General features: G+C 31.1%; 1 protein-coding gene across 1 annotated transcript in view; it reads left to right on the top strand.

The window, feature by feature from the left end:
• The window catches only part of LOC132920119 (inhibin beta chain-like), a 71,634-nt gene extending 48,925 nt beyond the window's left edge, over window positions 1-22,709 (top strand). The window contains exons 3-4 of the mRNA XM_060982209.1: window positions 13,540-13,769; window positions 16,712-22,709. Coding sequence (XP_060838192.1) covers window positions 13,540-13,769; window positions 16,712-17,323 — 842 coding nt within the window. The 3' untranslated portion in view covers window positions 17,324-22,709. The remainder of the gene's footprint in view (window positions 1-13,539; window positions 13,770-16,711) is intronic.
• The last annotated feature ends 1,140 nt before the right edge of the window (window positions 22,710-23,849 follow it).

Here is a 23,849-nt window from a genome sequence, read left to right as displayed (position 1 = left end):
TAACAAAACAATCGATTTTCTCTAGGAGATCGTATTATAATGTTCTTTTGCGCAGTGAAAACGGGAAGCCCGAAGATTTCGCACAAACGGATACCGGAAGGATTTGTTTGCGACTCCCTGCCGCCGCATCGGGAAATTTTTTAACGATCCTCGCGTCGACCACGAATACTGTTATTAGCGTGGTATTCACGTGCCACGTGCGTATTATTATTATACACGCGGTATCCATCTTTAAACGCCACGCTTTAATTAAAAAAAATAAAAACCAAGCCAAAGCCATTTACTATTTTGATTTATCGTTTTTACCTCAGGCTTTTCACGATAATATATATAAATTGTATATAATATGAATAGTGTAAATTCTTATACACAGCATATGTATTGTATGTTTATGTAAAAGTACCTGCGTGGTATGTACACGATATATGTAGAACACACACACTAGCTGCTTACACGTCGATAATGGTCTAGTAAAATCATACACGACCATGCATTAATAATCGTGGCTCTAAGCACTTTTGGACTAAATTAAAAATATAAACTTTGAACGCAATTTAAATATAATCTACGATGTGAATTAAAAAAGTTTTCGTCCTTGAAATATGTTGTTTAATCTCCATTTACATGAAAAGGGTTTAAACACTTGGTTTGTGTACGATGTCTTGAAAAGCTTAAGTATAACACATTAGTGAAAGTTCATAACTTGCACTGATTTTCAAAAAAACATGAGATGGCTATGCGCCTGTGTATAGATAACATTTACAATAGCGATATAGCATAATATATTTATTACACTATAAATTACGTTTTTCCGTTCGTAAAAATATTAATACTATTTTAACTTTGACATAAAACTATGATTTATTAATGTATGAAACAATACGGTGTAAATAAATTACATACTTTTGAAATTTAATTATTCAGATAGTACGAGAATATTAATAAGCAAAAATATCCATTTGTATATGAATATTAATAAACATTCCTTGCCTATGTAGGAGCTGTGTACCTTAGTATACTTTATGCATATATACTGATAATAAGTAATAACGATATTGGATTTATTTACGGAATTATAAAATTATTTGTATATTTGATGTATCAAATAAGAAATATGGAAACAAAATATTCAATATTCTATAATATATAAGAACATAATTATAATATGTAATAGTATTTTTCAAAGGTTAACATTTATATAACTTCTTACAAAAATTAATTTCACCATATAGGCGTAAATTAGACAACTTATACGAAGGCTCAGTCCTTCTAAATATTTTCCACCTTTATCTCGTTAGTATAATAAATTATGTTAATATGAGTTAATAATTTAATATTGATATTTCTAGTCCTACATATTTTTAGTCTTATATTTATACATTATGCTTATGCATTTAATTTTAATAGGGGTATTTTTAAGCTGTCCATAATACATGTTTTAATATTGCGGTTGGCTCAAAGGTTGATAAAAATAACAAACGTTTGACCGTTTAAACATAAATCATAAGCTAAAGATTTGAGTTTAGAAATAAAATGCATCAAACATGTCGGTGGACTAAAGATAAATCAGAAAAATTGTTGAAATTGCTTACGATAAATTAATATAACGTTTAAACGGCAAGAATAACACAACAGTTAAAATTTACCCGGGAAAAGTATAAACAAAAGTAGATCATTCCTTTTTAAATGATTTATTACGATTTCACTTTAATACTGATAATTTATTATTAGTAGGAAGAAGATACTGCAGTCCATTATTATAATAGTTCACAAGTCAACAGCTCACTCATGTTATTTGTTCTTTGGTTATGGTTTATACATAGTATAATATATATTAAATTGTCATATTAAAGCGACTGAATATAGTCGCTGCTAACGAATAAAATGTAATTCGTTTAATGTCTTCGCACAAAGATGACAAACGGGTGGTCCCGGCCATAGGTCGCGCGTACCTACTTTCCCAGTTCCCGATACTTACCGTACTACAGGCAAGAAAAATGTTAGTCTGTATAGTATTACAATAAAAAGGACATAAAATATACAGAATAATTTCGGATGAAAATCGTTTGATATTTAATACCGGGTAAGGTAAAATTTCTCTATTTTATCATTTTCATGTTTAAATTGCAATAGTCTCTATCGTTATACATAATAGATAAACCCGATTTATTAACGAATATCGGTCGACGTAATCTGACTAATAATCTATACTTGTATTTATAATATTTAAAATTTATCATTCTTATATAATAATTACATGAAACTAAAACTGACATTAAAAAAAAAATGATACGAAAATATAATATGTTGAACGTATATTTTTAAATCAATTAAGTCGTTGTTGTAATGTACTAAATCAACAGATATACCGATATACGCATATCATCGTTAACTTAAATTGATAACAATTCTATTCTCTATAGAAAGATTTGACAGAGTACAATTATTATTCAAATATTTACACTTTTTAGCCCGATTGCAATTTGAAAATTTTGGTTTAGGTAAGGAGTATACTCCGACAATCACCATAAGACGTGTGATATGATAAATAAGTAAAATTCGATTCCAAAAAGTGTTTCTCATTAATATACTGACCTACTCTGATTGGTGATACCTATTATATTATATATGTGTATATGTAATGTATTATATGTTTATACATTAAAGAGATTGGTATTTACGGTGGTGGATTACAGTGAAAAAATAATAAACTTCTTAATTGTGCAAACGTACATTTTTCTGTCTGTCCACAGTGTGGACTCCACACATTCAATAATAATAATTATTTGCATTTTTTTTTAATCGATCATTGAATATTAATTTTCAATGAATAAAAGTAATACTAGATAATGACGCTGCAGATATGGTTTGATGGCCGCGAGTAGAGAAACAGTTCATCAACAGCACCTTCTATTATTTAAATATGTTTTTATTTATTTATAATAAAAATATATGTTATGCTTTTTTTATGGGAATTTTTTATCGTTATTTTTAGGATAATTTTTTTTCTTGGCAGTTGCACCGCACGTTCTGCTAGGGAAAGAGGCGTATATATATAAGTATCGGTCGGATTCAATACAGGATCAATTAAAAAGCTCGTCGTCAAAGGCCGCGTATATATATTATGTGTATGTAATGAATACATATATACGTCATATTACATAATATACGGTCCCCCAAAGGAAGAGGTATAGTGATGGGACGACGAAGGGGTGGCGTCATACGGCTCGCGGCGTGTCCGTAATAAAACGCGTATATATAACATCCGCGACGACCGGCGCTGACCGTCGTCGCCGCCGCGGCCGATATTATACGACTATACGGACTAACGTACACATATATTATTATGAGCGTAAGTCACAATACGTGTACCGCGCGCTAACCGTCCGCCACCGCCTTTGCTCGCGCGCTCGTTATATAATATATACACACGCAAACACACACACACAATATAATAATATTATAGTCCCGCATGGGGCTTTTTTTTTTTTTTTTTGTCTCTATTCGGTATCTTTTTTTTGTTTTTATTGCCAGCGTGAGGACATCGTTACCGCACCGTCGCGCGCATCCGCCGCCGTCGAACGTATTTTATTATCGCCGCGCAAGACCCCAACGCATCGGTGCTGGTCCGTCGTCCGGTCGCCGCGGCACGGATAGTCGCATAATAATATTATATTACATACATATATTATGTATATGTATGTATGTTTATTATGTATATGAAACCACCAAAAAGCCAGGACAAGAAATCCATAGATTATAATATTACATACATTTAGATGGAATAATATATTATGATGATGTATCAGTGTGCATGATCGAAGAGTGATCGTGCATTATAATGTACTAGTTACCAAAGTGGTTACATTATTGTTATTTCAATAATAGGTATCTAAAAAAAAAAAAAAATAATATTGAAATAAATAGAATTCCAATTTATTGAAAAAACACACCCATAAAATCGTAATATAGCCCCAATATGGTAACAACTAACTAGTATACGCTCTTCGATTAAAGTATACCGTAGGTATATTATATTAAATATAAGGGTGTCTTAAGTTCCTAACCATTTATATTATATGAAATATGAGTAAACATGACACAACAAAGTCGTTGATTATACTTTGAATTCATTATTTTGTTACATTAAATATTGTCGTGTATGGTAAATTTTCGTCAGTAGTGTCACACGTTATATTTCATAGTACCCGTACTCGTTAAATTTTTCTGGACCTACATGATGTTATATTATATAGTCTTTGTATGTATATAAATAATAAACAGGGCTCAGCGCGAAGGAAAAAAGTTCCCTTTAGTTGTATTAGGTACCTACCTAAAATTCGGTTTAATTTACGATTTAGCTTAGGTATAAAATTACAATTTAAAATGTACGAAGATTTAAATTATTACAATAATTAGATAACTGAACTGAACTTTCGTTGTATTAATTCTTAAAAAGGTATCGGAATCCTAAGATAGATAAATTGACAGTACCCATTTAACATTATTCGTACCTATTGTAATAATACGATAAGATAGTAATAATTTTTTCTGGTTTTATTATCAACCATCATCATACTCATACATATACCGTGTTTAAATGGAGTACATATTGAAACTAGGTAGGTATTTAGTTATTAAGGATTAATAGATCTTAAATAGACTGGCATAACCAATATCTTAATCCAGAATAATTATGTTTATTTAGTAAGTATTCAATGATCCTGATAGAGAAATGTGAACATGTGGTTTATAAAAAATTGAAATACCTATTTTTATATTAATGTACAATTTATGATTTGTACTTATGTACCTATATATTATAATATATCACGAGTATAATATTTATACAGGTATATAGATATAATTTCAAAAATTAAAAATATAAAATTAAACATTTTTCACGCATATTATGTTGGTTGTCAAAAAACGTGAAAAATGTTGCAGCAAGAAAATTATAACCTAGAAGTTGATAATAAAATTTTTTTCATTAATATAAATATTATTATGTTAAAAAATTATTTATTGGTGGAATACTTCTGTACTACGAATTATTTTTCATTTTAATCACGGAATAACACGGTTATGCGTATACATAAAGTAAAACGATTCTTCAGAACGAAACGACTATACATGCAATAATTATTATGCATTCAGGTACGCGCGATCCATATAGCATCTGCACGATGTAGTCGAAAGAGAAAACGACGACGGTTCCGAAACATGTAAAATATAATATTTATGTCGCGTCGCGGGCGCGCAAATTCCCGTTAAAATCTCTGTTTTTATTGCCCGGTCCGGATCGCATAAAATATATATTATTATATGTCGTGAGTTACACAACATTACAACAACAGCCGTATACCACCCCTAACCGTGTACGGGGTATACAAGGACCGTAACGGTCGTGGGGACATGAGTTTACTGCACCGATGATGTGTGTATATAGGCCGCGTGCCCGCGTATATATTATATCGTTTTTATTACCGTGATTGCACACACCGCGTAGTCGTGTACGTATATTACGTATATTATATTATGTTCGTATAATAATAATATTATATAAAGGGTGCAGCGACGCGCGAGTTTTTGACCAAAGTGCGTTTCTGAGAAGTCGCCGCCGCCAGTCGGTAAACAGCCGTTAGCGTCGATGGCGCAGACGGGTTGGCGGAGTTGTGGCAGGGGGAGGGTGCAATAACCCGGGAAACGCGACGCAATAACCGCGGGCGCGAGAAACCGTCACGATCTATGTACATTTATATACAGTGTGTTTCCTTTTATTGTGTCCCGACTGTGTTTTCTACCGAAATAGGCCTATATCTTATGCCAATTATATAGCAATACTATTCAAGCGATTGAATACAATTTCTGAAAATACGTCTGGATTCGTTATGAAGTTCGTTTTTTAAGTAAACTTCATAGACTTTCATTTTTCCACTGATTTAAAATAGGACTTACTCATAGATTTTTAAATTTTGAGTATTGATAATTTTTAAATATGTTAATAATATTAATTAAAAAATTAATTAAACAATATTAGAAAGTTGAGTTTAAGTTAATTTCAAATATATTTTTAGAAATTTGATTGGTCATCTATAAAAAAAGTTTACACTTAGCAAGATATTAATAATCTTAAAGAAAAAAAAATACAATATAATATGTAATGTCCATGTAGCGCGTTATTATTAACGTGTGCGGGAGCTCTCCGCTCTTTCTTGAATATAATCATAAATAATCATTTTCAATTTTTCTGAAATTGTTTTTATTTTTTAATCATGACTAAATCCAAAATTGACTGGATTACAATGAACTTAAGTTTCAATTTAAATAAGTAAATAATTGAATTTTTCAATTATCATCCTACGACAATTTTCCAAATCCAAATGTCCACGGGATTTCACGTATTAAAGCTAACTTAAACTCATTAGATTAGTTTTGGTTTTATAGCCATGGCTTAAGGATCAATATTACTTTCAAAAATTAAGTCTACCCAAATCTAATGTTTGAAATACCTATTTTTATCAAAAAAATTCAAATTGCATATGTACACAATGAAAAGCCTAAACAATTAAATATTGTTAAAAAATGTATATTTCTGTATTCCACGTAGATTTCTCCCAAAAAACCCTTTTTCAATTCAATGTCATTGGACAGAATTATTTCGTATCACTTATAGAAAACACGCTGTATACCTATGGTACGCATTCACGGATCATATAATATATCCTGTAATCATTTATACATATATAACAACATAAAGTTTAGAAATATATTATTATACGGTAGCGATTGACTCGAACGCGCGCGGTTGTCCTTTTACATGCAGGTTTTTTAGGGGGGGGGGGGTGAGAAGACTTTATCGGCATAATAACGACGCGACCGTAAAGCTGTTTTTATTATGTATAATATTCGCTTTGACAGCCATTTCTGGAAAACCCGTCGCAACGCCGCTGTTCGTGTTGGTCGTGGCCGTCGGGTTACACCCGATTAACCTGCAACTTTACGATGACGGTTGCATGTTATGTAGGTAATAATATGATATTCCATATTTTGCATTATTATTTATTATTATATAGGTATCCATCTAGCACGTCTCTCGTTATTGGTATATTTAATTTTATTATTTTTTTTTTTCCTTAAGAATTTTTACAATCTGTAGTACAAAATAATAAAAAGAAAAATATATTAATATTTTATTTATTTTGTAGTTCGTTTAAATTTAGGTATTCTCTAATCTCTTACCAGTTTTCTTGGGTGGATTATAATGTATACAATCATATCTATAATTGGCATAAATATAAGGCAAAGTAGTTGGACAAGTTCGATGATCATTTTCATTTTTATATCTCTATTTAGGCTGTAAACAAATGTTTTAATCTCATTTAAAATACTTAAATTGTTCGTAAATTGTATGGTTTAACTACATTTTTGTCATGTATGGTTATATCCATATAAAACTAGATATCAGATCTATAAATTAATAAGAATTTGTACGTAACGTTAATTTAAAATGTTTAATAATGTTATATTATTAGTATTATTGATATACCGCGCAGTTATTACATTGTAGAACCTAGATAGCTTAATATAATATTTATATTTTGCAAACGAGAACCCCACTTTTCTATAGTGAATTATTTAGCAAATTATTTTTTTTTTAATTTTGATATACCTAATTCAAAATCCGAACGAGTAGTCAGTTATGAAAATATTTATAATATGGATAACAGTCCTTAAAAATAATTTTATAAGAATATAAGTTAGATGAATCTAATATTTATTATCATTATTATAAATAATTTATAGTTTTTGAATAAACGCGTGCTTAGTGAATCACCTTGAATACTGGACCTGAGATACACTTTAGATCCGATCAGATCCGATCGAATTAAAATAGAAACGTTATCCGATAATGGGTTTGTACTGTATAGTATTAATAGTTTCGCCATCGACGCCGTATCGTGTGGGACGACGAGAATTATTATTATTGTGATTATACGTGTTTGGGGCTTCTACGCGAATGCGATGCGCGTTTGCATACTCGTAACGCCGTGTAACTAACATATGAAACTGGATATTTTTATTTAACATCTATATTTACCAGTATTTTGTTGGGCATTGCAGTAATAATCAGCTAACTATAAGAAAAGTCTTTCAAATTTTTATCGTTCTTTGATCATATAATAATAAATTTATTGCTATTTTTATCGTTCGAACAAATCCTAACCTGCCGTTTACATTGTCGGTTTTAAAGTAGTTGTAATGCGATTTAGTTTTTTGTACCTATTTTTTTTTTTTTTTTAATTAAGTACAATACAATAGATACGTATGTGTTTGTGTGTGTGTGTGTATTTTAGTGTAAATTCGCATTAAATCTTTATTTAAAATATAAAGTAAATACATTTATTAATTTTTTACTCACGTGGTATTGCGATATAGGTAAACAATTTTTGATTTTATCACAATGAAATGTCAAATTGTATCAGTATTTATTCACAAATTTTTACTTACAATCAATGCATTGAAAATTGATTTTATATTAGCCATATAGCTAGTAATTATTATATTTAATTTACAATTGTCAATTATTAACTCGACGTAGAACATCACTAAGCTTGTAGTTGTCCAACTCTGCTGTAATTATTTAGCTATAAAAATATAATATATCAAATCTAGAAACTAAATAGAATAAAATATAATATAAATGTTAACATATTTTATTTTAATTATTGTTGTAATATTGTAACACTACATTAATAAGTTTGATGATAGAATTAAATGAATGAAGTTAATAATTAAAAAAATGTATTTTAGTTAAAATTATAAAATATATTATACAACATTATAGATGTGTTCTACACGTTTTTCGTAATTTCCGTTGATATCAGATAATGGAAATTGTGGAGTTTTATAACAAATTATTTGCCTCTATACAGGCGGGACCATCATGATTAAGACGCTACCATAAACAATTCACGGCCGCACTGTGTTATGTTTTAAGAAAATGTTATCCTTCAGGTTTTTTTTCGTAGGTCATTCCCCGTGATCTATAATAATTAATAAGTAAATATTTTTCATTGGTCTACATTATTGTTACGTAAAATAGTGAAAGATACAATACACTAATAAAGACACTGCAGTATTGGTATTTTGAATACGTATTTGTCAAAATTAAAACACGTATAAATGAAGGTCAGTAGTAACCGACGTCTGGTCTTTCAATTTGGCAATTAGGTCAATAAACTCTGTTGTATTGACCCAAAGCCTAAACAGTGTCGGTCTAAGAAAAATAAATTGTTTATATTGCGTGCATATGATACCTACGTATTATAAATTATTGACACGTGTCGTTGTCATCTTATAATAATAATACTAATTAGTAATTACTATTAACACTATTTCTAACTGCCGTATGCACGAATAAATAAATAAAATAATTTGTAATTAATATCATGAAAATTATGATATTAACCCAATATTCTATTATTATGAGGACGCTTTACCCGCATGTGTTGTCTCTGTCTTATACACGCGTAACATAGATAAAAACTATTTTGCGCGGGACAATTTTACTCCCTCGATAATTATATCAAAATTACCAAAATTTTAAACCGCATTGTAGAAGAACTTTACCTGTGTCGTAGTGTTTTAATTTTTTTGATAGTGGTAACCAATAATTTTTAATAATTAAATGAAAAAACCTAAAGTTCTCAAACCGATAACTTTAATTACATTCATGTTATCAAAAAAATTAAAACGCTACGACACAGGTAAAGTTCTTCTACAATACTATTTAAAATTTTGGTAATTTTGATATAAATATCGAGGGAGTAAAATTGTCCCGCGCAAAACAGTTTTTAACTATGTTACGCGTGTATAAGACAGAAACAACACATGCGGGTATAGCGTTCTCTTATGTGATAATATGATGATGCATAATAAATATAATATGGAGACGAGTGATCCGTTTTTGACGAAACAATTTTTTATACAACGTATAAATATGTAATATTGTATATTATACAATACGTTCGCAGCATTCGTTTTTTTTCTCGCAAACGTGAAATAGAAACCGTTCCCGCCTCGTTGAATTATTTGCGTTCGATTTAAATAGACGTCGACAGTTTTATCTGTGTAATGTGTATATTATCTGGCGTAACGAAAAATATTCCCAATGTCCCCATATCGAAGACGGCAAAATAACTGCGCAGCGTAGTATTTACGACGAATATTCATAAAGGTCGCGTTGTGTTATACAGTTTAGTTTAAATGTCCCTCGGACCTCTTTATAGAACGAACATTAAAACCAACATTGCCAAGCCATTAGTTAGACAATGTCTAGACGCGCGTGGACAAAGATGGGGCTTCTAAAAGTAAACCGTTGAAACAGGACGATCGACGCTATTTCGTTTGTTCGAATTACGATATCGGACTTAAATAATATTGGTTAGGTTTATCTAGGGCTGCTATAGAAAATAAAACGTCCCTATACAGACGCGGTCAGCGGTATAGACAATATTAGCGCAGTCGTCTCGATGAGTGTGCTACATAATATATTATTATGTGTTTATCATAATATACTGCAATACATATTAGTGCATTACGCGTTTATGTCTGTTATTGTATACCGGATGTCCTATATCAGCTATATCGTGCACATCTATTTGACCAATGATTATGTACACGTATGTCAAAAAATAGTATTTGTAGTACCTATAGTTGAATAGTTAATATATTATTGTTTTGTTTAAAATTCTAAAATGTATACTTTTGCAAAATGAAGTTTGTATCTCCACAGGACGCAATAATAAATTAGTAAAAAATACCTTAACAATTTGAAAATTTGGTCTTTAGGTATATTTAATATTTGTAAATTTTTCTAGCACTTTCAGATGTGTTAAATTGTTATGATTCTAATTAAGTATATTGTTAATTGCAGATCGCTTACTGTTAATTGTTTAAAACAAAACACGAATTAAAATTATGTAATTTAATAAAAAAAAAAAATGGTGATGCTTATTTATTTTTATGATAAAAATTAAACGTTCCGGCGCCTCACGTGTCATTAAGTATTATTTACTTCGCATTTACCTCCGACAAGACATCAAGTTCGCGCAGCGTTAGTTGTTGTTGATAATGCTGTTTCTTTCTCAATATAATAAAATATAAATGCAGTCATATTCGATATTGTTTTAATATTTATAAAAAGCCCTATTTTATGAAATATATACAATATTCTACCCTTACGACAAAAGTTTAAAGTTTAATTAAGTTTAGAACTATGTATATGCATAACAATTTATAACAGAACATTTAGAATTACACATTTACACATAGAATCCCCAACCTTTTTTTGCAAATATTTTTTTTTGTAAAATACTCTATCACGAAGGTTTTAACGCCTTCTATCAAAAAATTTATAACTGGTAGAGGACATCTGCAGAGAGCAATAGGTAGCAATAGGTTCTTTTAAAAAAACTCAAAGTTGAAGCTAGGCGTAAAAACGAACGTAAAATTATTACTGTCGTATTTTGGGTTTCATTTCCAAAAACTGCATTTTATATTTATTTTCGTGTTACACCGTGTCAAAACCATTTTGACTTTCAGGATTAAAGTGTGGACGGTATAGTGTATTATTAAACATCCGCCTAACACACTCCGTGAACGTTGGTAATCCCCGGGTTACAGCGGACGGCGATTAATATTTACACAATATCTACGTGAATATTCACCAGTGAATACTTGCGAATTCGACGTTCCCCCGCGTCTGTGACGTTTATAGTATACGAAATTTTGAAATCTCAGCGACACGGCGCTGCGACTATAGTCACGGTATTTAAATCTGTGCGCCTGCATAACACTAACGCAGCAGCTATATAAATAATAATAATAATATAATCGTATGCAACCGCGATTGCAGTCCGCTTATTATAGTGCTCATATAATGTGCCGCACGTGTCTGCCGAGTAATACAATCATATAATAATATAAATATATAATATATATTATGGTCTCGTGCGTATTTTATTATATATACATTTTTATTGTATGTCGTCCGAAACACCGCCAGACGAGGCCGCAGCAGGAGCGAATTTAATTTCGATTGTGTATCTTCGTCATCGTCATTATAATATTATGAATATTATTACTGCACTTTGTATAATATTATATTAATAATGGCACGCGAGTCTGAGTAACGACCGTCGCCACATGCACACGCGCGCGTCGTCTTAATATAACACGATAAACATTTTATTGACGCGACGCATTTAAAACCGCCACACGATATATGATGAAGACGGTATAACGTGGAATATAATCATTGTAATACAATCAGTAGTGTACATTTGAAACGACGACGAAGGCGACGGTATTCATATAATAATAATAATAATAATGATAATATATACGAAACGACGTTTATGTTATCCGGAAAACAAACGTTGCAGGGTAGTCGCGACTTTCCGAGAACCTAACGCGAGTATTGCGACACCGCGAATAAAAATGATTCTTCGAAACGCCGTGAATTCTCAGCGATGATACGCTCTAAAGTCTGAACCGAACATCATCGTCAAATCAAGTTTTGGATTACGCAATAGAATTTTATACTGTGTTCCTGTAAGACAAAACGGAATTTCGTTTATTGCAATCGCAGAGAACAACGAACGCGCTGTGTGTGTGCTTGTGATTTTTTTTTCTTCTCCGAAATCATGATAATATTATTATTATATTATGACATCGTATAGGACCGACGAAAAAGTCAGCTGTACAATATCACATAATATTTTACATTTTTATTACCGTACATAACGTTTGAACAATCTAACCTAAATGATTATAATACCTTTTAAGTTTCAAGAATAATAATTATATTGCACTGTACTAAACAAGATGAAATCAAAACGTTCGGTACTGTAATAATACATGCGTATAAAACGTGTAAAAATAACGAAGACGAAGAATACGAATTTCAAAAATATAATATACTGCACGGTCCGTTGTAATGGAAATCGTGCGTGATAATATGTATAACCTTAAAGTCAAAACCGTAAAATATAGTTTCCATTACTTATTTGAACAAGTGACACGTTTTGACAGAATCGAGAACAAATTCATTTCGGACTAACTCGACTCTTTTTTTATTATACATAAGCCATAATAATTGCCACGGTGTCTGCAGTTCGTCCAGACATAATTGATACAACTCTCGTCAAATCATATATTATAATTAGTATGGGTAATCTTATGTGTCAACGGTAGTGAAGACTTTCCTTAACTAAAAATTATTGTTATAAAAATAATTATTTTATTATGAAATTTCGTTTCTCGTGTACCTAAAGACTTTATTATTTAGGTTTTAAAATTAATGTATGATTAATATGCCGTTCGAAATGGTTGCAAGTAATACCGTCTATTGGATTACATAAAGCTTTTTCGGATTTTAAAGACGAAAATTTGTTTGTAAAGATGATTTTTCGACATTATTTCACTATTACTTAACATGATAAATAATTTACATTTTAATTTGTATTGTTCCAGGATCGACGTTAAACGGACAAACGTTGTTAGAATTTCCGTGGTCACAGGATATGGGAAGCACTGATTCTGTAAAAGTCAAGTCTGCAAAGCTGTGGTTTAGGTTAGAATACAGGCCGGACGTTCCCCCGGCCGCGCGTAGGACCCATCATAGTCACAATGTAACTTTGTGGCTGTTCAAAATAAACTTCCGTACGAACCCAATGCGGAATACCACGTTCCTAAGTGGTAAGGTATGTTTCACAAAAAATACACAACATTTATTACAATTAGAGTAGTCGTAGTATTTTAATAAACATAATATTAAGTATATTATTCTACTATTTAGGTTTGTATTTTATTTCATATCAAACACTTTGATAAAGAATTATGTTTCTATTTTTATAAAATATTATAAACTATTCATATGTTTTTAATATTATTATTATTTTTTTTTTTTAATGCTGGAAGGTTAAAGTAAAATTATATAGGTCTTAAGGTTCATTTTACTTAAAAGCCGTTTCAAGTTTTTAAATTATTTTTTATTTCATCTCGTAATTTTATAGTATAATCAGTTCTAGTTTAGGAAAATATATTATTCTAAATCAAGTATACAGTATTATGTTTATATTTTATGTTAAATGGCACCTCGAGAATCAATGCTATTGTATTTTTCAAGTACAATTTATTAAACGTTTTAATATTATAATATAATAAGCAATGATCGATTGCGGATGTACGTAATAATCAATTATTTGGCTTACACATTATTAATATAAATAATATCTTATCGTTCAATGCATATTATATAATTCACAATAGTTGGAAATGGTTCAAATAGGTCACTAAAATCTAGTCTAACCCCAAACGAACGTATAGTACTATAGTGTATATAATATAATAACTACTAATAAATCTTTGGCCATACAATTTAATGCGATCGCTAAAATAACGCTATAATGTTTCCTAAAACAATAAAATGTGTACGCAATTACATAGTACTTCCACGGGTGTTCAGAGTGCGTATGGTAACGTTGAGTTCGGAATGATATATCGCGGATAACATATTATTATGATTATATTATGTACGAGTATTTGAGCGCAAGACTTTAGTACCGCAAACATAATATTGTATGGTTGAAAATGACTTACAAGTTACAAGTGAAAATATGACATATGTGTACTTATATTTCATACCAGAGGTTTGATAATCAAAATGATTTTTTTTTTATCAATTTTAAAAACGCCTCATGGCTCATACAATGTCATCCCAATATAACATGGCACATAATATTGAATTGCATTCGTAATTTACACATGTCTTGGTTTTCTTCTCTTCCACTCTATCGCTGTAATGGTGCAACGGTCCAAGTCCTCAGACTCTTACGGGCCAGACAGCCTCCACGCACGTCTACTGTATAATGCATAAGTACGCACGTTCCCACGTTCCCTTATTACTACGTGATTTCTCAACGGACGCGTTCCTTGCATCATTCTCGTTTATAATATAATTTTTCTTGATCGTAGCGTCTAATCCCCGCCTAACGCCCCGGTCCTATACTAACACGACGCATTGCGTAAACGCACAAGCACACTGCATACGACTTACAAAAGGTTGGGATGATGGGGTAATGGGTGCCAGTATACTTTAGGCTTAACATATTTTTAAAAGTTTTATTTCAGTATAAAATGAGAAGGTGGAGCAAAGACAACGATGTGTGTGTCGTCACTCATCGTAATTAACAATATGTGACATAATTTGATAATATATCTGTTACGGGGCAAGACATTATTTGAAATCGCAGAAAAAATTAGATTCTAACAATGGGGCTTTGGTTCTTTGGCTCTCGTGGGTGAGTTTGTATACAATTTAGGGGTACTGGCTAAACATATCCACAAAATATATTGTAATTATTACTGTTGGCGTCAACTTCCAAGTTCATTGCAAGTTCGATTATACTATATGATATTTAACGGAAACTCGTTTGTGATTCTGTTTGTTTTTGTTAATTCGATTTTAAATTCACGACTTTCAAATGTTTTGTGATAGAGACGGTAAAATATATAATCCAATAATCCATAATTTAAATACATGATTTTAAGTGGTATGATTACTTGGTTATAACGTATAATATAAGCATAATTATTACGCAGTCGTAGGGGATTTAATTTTTGGCGAAGATTTTTAAATTTTGAACATAGTATATTGGCTTATTTATTAGAATAGACCTATCGTGTGTGTATAACGTGCAGATTCGTTTTTTTTTAGTCTCTTAATCCAGCCCGATTACTCTTAAGTCTTTCCATGTGTACGCACTGCAGTATATACTGCAGCGGTGGCCGGTTGGTACGCGTAAACAATCATTTGTATTTCAGCCTGCAGTAGTGTGTGGTGAAGCACATACAGCATATAACGAAATAAAAATAATAATACATTATAACATGATATTACTATGGTGCTCTGACTTCGGTTCTCTTTGTTTGAAAACTTCGTGGAGGAAGGGGATAAAGATCCGCGTAGGTTTGTCTCGAACCTCCGAGGGACTTAACTTTCGCGACTTAAGAGTCTTTGCACCTTGAACTTTAATATTTGTAATTTTAAATATTCAACATAAAATATGTGAAAGATAAAATGTACAAAACTTTTTGATGTGTAAACATCTATACTACTAGAAAATGTATCACAGTAATAATTTCGTGCAAACGAACGTAAACGCTTTACTGTAATGAACGCAAGTTGCTAACGGCGGCTAATCTCAAAAACCACTCGATCGATTTCAATAAAAAATTTATCGATAGATTCCTTGAAACACAGAGGGTGCATTTTATTCGTTTTCAACCTATATAATATTATGCTGCCATTTGGATTATAGTATACACATGAGTTTCGTTTCTATTTATGAAAATCAAATAATTTTTTTTTTATATAAAATATATGGATGTAATTGCTTACACGTTTTATACTATGATACTATTAAAAATTATTAAAAACACGATACATTTTTAATTATTTTTTTATACACTTACCCATACCTGTTTCAAACAAAATTAATTTTGATGTTTATAAATAAAAAAAAATTATCACGAGGTATTTATACTCGCTAGCCCACAAGTTAACTATATATATTATCTAATATTATACATTTGTACATTTTTATTGCATATTCATTATTTTGTATATTGTATACACAAACAGGAATTTGACGAACATGCCACGCTGGCGTCATCGCTGTCGCTGTCTCTGAACAACCTGGGTTGGATATCGGTGGACGTAACGAACACCGTGCGCGAGTGGTACGGGTCCAGTGGCAAGCACCGGTTGCGGTTCCACATCGACTGTTCCGGATGTGGTGGCCTGGTGTCGCCGGTACTGTTCCACGACACCAGGCAGGCCAACGAGTGGGAGAACCCTTTTCTGATGGTGTACACTGACCCGACGGTGGCGAGGCGCGTGCGCCGCCGGGCGCTGGACTGTTCGCTGGCGGTGCGCGGCCAATGCTGCAAGCAGCGGTTCTACATCAAGTTCCAGGACATCGGCTGGGACTCGTGGATAATCGCGCCCGGCGGCTACTATGCAAACTACTGCCGCGGCGATTGTGGTGGCGTGCACAGGACACCGGACACGTACCTCAACTTCTACACGCAGGCCATCGAGGACTACCGGAAGGCCAAACACTCGTCCATATTCCAGCCGTGCTGCGCGCCCGTCAAATTCTCATCCATGTCGCTCATCTACTTCACCGACGACGGTAACATCATCAAGCGGGACCTGCCCAAAATGGTCATCGACGAGTGCGGTTGTCCCTAATGACCACGATGGTGATCAGACAAGTGTGCGCAATAGTGCTACTATATTATTATAGTAGACGCGCCCAATTATTATTATTATTATTATTATTATTATTGACGACATATTACGCGTATAATACCATTATCGTCTTAATATTTATATTTGAATCGCGCACGCACTACGTATACAAATTATATTATTATTATTATTATTATTATTATTTACTTGTAAATTGTAATGCGATTACGTCGCATAGTATATGTCACTTCGACGTAAGACGTATAAACGTATCATGTAATAATAATATGTCCCTCGCTCGACGGTTTTTTCTATTACTATTATTCTCGTTGTTCTTCTTGTTCTTCTTGTTCTTCGTATTCTTCGTATTCTTCTTCTCATTATTATTACTATTCTCATACTTTTTATTAAACTATCATTTACGCGTCTCTTCCACCGCTCCCCCGGACGTCGTTATCGTTTTTATTCTCGCTCCTCGTCCACCCACAAATCATCGAGCCGCGCGACCCTCGCCTGTCACCGAACGATTTAAAATGATACCTACCCGGAAAACGTTCCGAGCCTCCGAGGGTTCATAAGAAAATCACTTGACATTTACTCTTCGCAAACTAAAAATTATTTTTATAATGCAAAACCCGTGTACATTACAGAGAGGTGAACCGGATTACACACCCCAACAATTTGCTTTAATTATTTTTTAAACCAAATGGTATTATTTTCAATATTGTTGAAAATGTAACATGATGTTAATAATATTCTTCTTTTTTTTTTATCGATCGTCGTTATTACATCGTACACTTTTATTTAATTGATTCTTAAAAACCATTTTCTTCGCAAAATCTAAATCTAATGTAATTTACTATTTTTCGAATTTTCTGATATTGTCTTCAATACTTTAGGGATTTTTTTTTTATAAGATTAAGATTGAATAGAAATTTTCTATTATCTTAATTGTTTTTTCAATGTATCTAAAAATGAGTTTAATACGTCGGGTCGAGGTTAATGAAATGACGAATTACAATAAATTAACGATATAATTACGGAAACAATCGGGTTCTACCAGAAATATCAGCGATGACACACGTGAACGCACTCGATCTATTAAAATGGTAAAATTTTTAAAACTGAACACATTCGGGTAATTACCGATTTGTTCAAGCATTATTTTATAATCATAATTCATTAATATGACTGTTCTCGTATAAGACATTACATATTTGTGTAACGGGCATCGTTGTCGGTGATGGACGAACGTGGGTCGACAACGATCGGATGAATATAGTAACACGCTTATACACACGAGATTGTCGTCGGATTAGTTTACAAATTGTGATTAAGAGAAGAAAATACCGAATTTTAACTACCCCGTGGGGACTCAGCCATAGTCATAGTATTACGATATGGTGTAATATTTTCACAAAAGCGTTCGTCGTAAATAGTGCAGACGTACATATGTGGTGGATCGGTAAGACCTAAAATAACGCTAGCCGACGGTTCTCTCGAATTTTTCGTCAAACATTTTATATAGGTACACCCACAGCGATTTATCAAAAAAACTCAACGGCTTTACGAGTTCCGTAGACCTGCAAGACGTGCATTTCCGTATGTATTTATAATATTATGTACTCGCGAGATTTAATACGTTATACTAAACAATAATAGTAGCCACCGCTGTCGATCTACCGATCAAGTATAATAATATCATGGTGTTAAGCCTGATCAGTTGTTTTTTCGACACGATTTTTATAATAATAGAATACAAAATATGTACGTCCCGTGGTGCAGTCTGAAATAAAATCATAAGCGATATCGCATTACAGTTCCTTGACTTCGTAACTATTTTGTACTACTGCATAAAAATATAATTATAATATATATTATTAATTATAATTTATATATATATATATATATATGATGTACTTTGGTGGTAAATAAAACTATATTTATTGATAGGCATCGCACAGCTCTATACAGGTAATTTATATAATAACTATATATATATATTAAGTACAACGAACACGACTGACTAGTGATTCGCGACACATTGGTCAGCGACATAATGACCATAGTTGCCGCTGGTTTCTTTTCGGATTTTCGCCGGCGAATAATAATTTAAACTCGGTACCGCTACAATAATAATAATAATAATAATAATAATATTAAATTGTAACTTTAGCACGTCCGTTGAATTCGTAACTACAGCAACGGCGACACATCTTTAGTATTTTTCATTCTCATTTTCGCAGCAACCTAAGTAACGAATTTCATTCGGTTTCCGCGTCAAAACGACGTATGAATAATAAGCGAATAGACATATTGAAAATAGCCAAGAATTACTATAGAAATGATCGTATGAATCGCGAAAACTGTGTAATAATATGTATGACAATCGACCACTGATGTGAGGAAAATATCCCAACGTCCGGCGTGCGCAAAAGACGAACGCAAAACACGCTCTGCTGTTATAGGCAATGGCCGTTAGATAAATAATATTATTATTCATCTCGTCGAAAGGTATAGGGTAAATGGGTGTGACGTTATACTGCTCGATTATATGCATTATATAATTCGTGGTGAACCGAAAACATTTGGAGCGGGAGGGGCTCCGTGATCCTTGTAACGTTGTAAGTTAATGCAATTTTCATTTTGGTTTTCCTGATATTTCGGGCGGAGAGGGGTGAGAAGGGGGCAAGGAGTTTGAACCCTCCAAAACCCCGCTGCATTCACCTCTGACATTCGTAATTTAACGCACTATCGCCACTAAACTATAATATTAAACTATATATACACATGATAATATGAACCCAATATATATACCTATCGCTGTTAGCTCGTAGCTAATTTTATATTTCGTGTGCACATACTTATAAGTACTACGTATGTTTTATTAAATAGCGTGTGCATGCGTGTATATTGTATACGATCGCGTATAACCTAATTTTATCCCGTAAATAAATAATAAATATATACATATTATGTATATTTATCGTTGTAATTGTGTAGGAAAGTGTTAAAATATTCTTATTTGAACGCTTCGGAAATAATAATAATAATATTAATTATATATAGTAAAATTGAATTAGTAGCAATTCGTCTTACGAAAAATATATAATTTAATATTTATATATAGATACATTATGTACCCACTCCATTAGCACATTCCATTTTATTGTTGGTTTTAAATTAATGTTTATGACGCGAAAAACTTAACTTACGATACTTTAATATTCCATATTATATACATAGTTACATATTAAGTAATGATAGAGTATATAGATTCTAAATTATTATAATAACAATAAATTGTAACAATAATAATTGTAATTATTATTATTTTAGAAAAATGTTCTGTGATCTCTTATAAAACGTTTGTATGTAATAATTGTTATCGGACAGAAATCGTTTATTATAAATTAAACTCCCAATCACCGAAGTGTTATTATATGTACAGTGCACGCACATAGAAAAATATATAATGCATTTCCTCGGTTATCAACAAAATTAATTATTTGAATAAAAAAATGATTAGGGACTTTCTTTTTTTAAGTTTTTGAAAAACCTACCACCGCATATTATAACCGATCTCAATTGAATAAGGGAGGAGGTCCCACGTCGTCGAATTTATTAAAAACTACGACGGTGGAGTCAACTCCGAAAAATAAGATAGTGTAAAGGTTTCAATTAATCAACAATCTTTTGCAGCGTTTTGACGTTTCAATGGATTAATGTGCTTCACCGAAGTGAAAACCCAAGGCCTAATCTCCCCCTGTTTTCTACCAGCATTGTATTATATTTTAAAGTGTAGTAAAAACGCTTACTGATTAAACAGACTATACGGTAATTTTTCATTTTTAGCAAAAACCGACAAATGCGTTTCATCAGCCACTGGCAGCTCTTTAACCAACTTTACTCCATGATACCTATGTGAAAAAAACTAATTTTGGAGTTTCACTTTTAATTGTGTTCTTCTGAATTATACCATAGAAGTTTCGAGTCGTAATTATGATTTATTATATTAATACCAAATAATATGTTCCATTGGCCCAAATTAAAATAATATTTAATGATATCATTATACAATTTTGTAAAAGCCCACCCCCCAAATAATGTATAGGAAAACTATCAATAGCGTTTAAGAAGAAATATTTAAATTAAATTAATATAAACAATTATTATCATACGTTTCGAAATAATTAATTTAATGAAATCGAATATTTAGATAACATTTTTTTATATAATAATATTATAATATTGAATGGCAAAAACCAACAAACCATAGTATTTTATTATGATTTTAGATCTATACATATTGACAAAATATCTAACGAACTAGAATATCCAATTAATAATTATAAGAAAAGTTTCGTTCGATGAACGTAACACTCGTTTTACATAATTTTTCGAGTAGGTATGTATAACAGCTGGACGTATTCTTTTTGAAAATTACCTACACCATCAGACTGAATTAGTAAGAATCAGTACGAAACACCGACCGCGACGCTATAAGTTTATTTGACATTGTAGTATCGTACTATCGTTAAATATATTATGTACGGACATCATCGTAATAATGAATTAATATTAATTACCCGCATTAATAGAAATGTCCCCGTGACCTTTACGCGCAGCTCGCATTTTATGTCATTTAGATTAATTTGAAATGCCTTAGATGAGTTTGTTCAGAGACTGATTCCGAACATTAGAATAGTGTTAGAAACATTTTTTTTGATTATTATCATTCTTATTTTTATCCATTGACTGGACTAATAATAATATGATTGATAAATCAAATTAATAGAAACACTAGACAAATTTTAAAAAAGATCTTAAATTAATTATTAAAAAAAATATGTAAAATTAAATAATAATAACTAGATAAATGTCGAGGAATAAACTTTTCATTTCCCTTATTGTATTTATTTATTTATTTATTATTTGTTTTTTGTACAATAAATATGTTTATAATAAACGATATTTCTATATACATATATGTATTACTATAGCCTGATGTATTGTGTACATTTTGTTTTCTAAAAATTATTTTGCCCACATTGTGATACTACAAGCTTTGGTTACTTGTATTTCTTGTAACTACTATTTTTTAACTACTATATAATATAATATATATTATATTATATAGAATACTAAATTATTATATTTGCACGACGTATAAGAATTAATGATACAATTTTAGTTTTTAGTTTTTTAGTGTTGTTACCTTGCTATAATACGTGCTTTTATAAATATTGTAGAATTTATATTGTTGTATGATAAATAATTACTGATCTTATTATTATTATGTATAGGGAAAATAAAAAAAAAACATCTGTTAGCAATAAATTTGAAATACGATTATTGTAAAATATTATTTATTGACCTTTTATCATTATTGTTTACTTATTTTTCTGCATTGCTCACCTAATCAAATTATCCAATTCTTCGACTTCCTATATAATACAACTTGTTATTAATGACAGTAATATCAGTGTTATGATTTTAAAAGGTAGTACTCAATTTAAATTGAAGGGGTTTAAAATTATTGCTCCGCAGAATATTGAACTATTGTTGATAAAAAAGACAACATATATTGGAACTTTGGAAGTTCTAAAATTTCATAAGCCTTATATACTCTGTTGTCTAATCGATTATGCTGACGCAACTATGGTAAAAATCTTCTATTTTATTATACATAAAATATTATCATCTTTCAAATTAATGATCATGAATACTAATAAAAACATATTGCACAGACGAATAATATTATTACAAAACCAATATACATTTGTTGCTTCAACTCACAATTTAAAATTTGTATAATCAAAAAATATTCAAAATTGTATTTATATAAGAGTTAATTCATAATACCTACTATATTTAATCACAAAAATTACTTTTACAATGTACATGTAGGTAAAAAATATGCAGTCAATTTGAAATGCATCATATAAATGTATATAAGCATTAAGTGCCTATAGGTATCTATTATTAAATTATTCTATAGTCAATGGTAAAACTATTTATAATTAATTTCAATTCGTTTTAGTTATATATTATAGAAATAAACTTATGAATTACAATCAACTAAAATAGTAAAATATAAATATGAAATATTTTCTATTTAAATAAATACAATTGGCTGGAGATTAAGATGGTAATGAATAGGTATACGTACTGGTGAATTAAAGTGTCATTGTTTAAAAATTAATTTTGGTATTATAGAAAACTTAATGTTTAAAATGCATTTTTCATGAGTTAAAAACAGGTAATTAAAGGTATTATTAATTAATAATTTAGATTTAAAAAAAGTTAAGACAACCTCACGATTTAGTGATTTTTATTCAAATATTCAGGGCCGGCGTTAGAAGGAGGCAAAGCGTGGCATTTGTCCAGGAACTCGCGTATTCAAGAGCCTCGCGCTTTTAATTACATATGGCTATAAGTGACTATATGGTTATTGGTTAAATAAGTTTTGCCCAGAGCCTCGCAAAAGGTAACGCCAGCCTTGCAAATACCTACAGTAAAATAA

Source organism: Rhopalosiphum padi, chromosome 2 (genome assembly GCF_020882245.1).
Source record: "Rhopalosiphum padi isolate XX-2018 chromosome 2, ASM2088224v1, whole genome shotgun sequence".
NCBI lineage: Eukaryota > Metazoa > Arthropoda > Insecta > Hemiptera > Aphididae > Rhopalosiphum > Rhopalosiphum padi.
The sequence above is the reverse complement of the archived record's forward strand: the minus strand, read 5'-3'. Positions and strand labels throughout refer to the sequence as shown.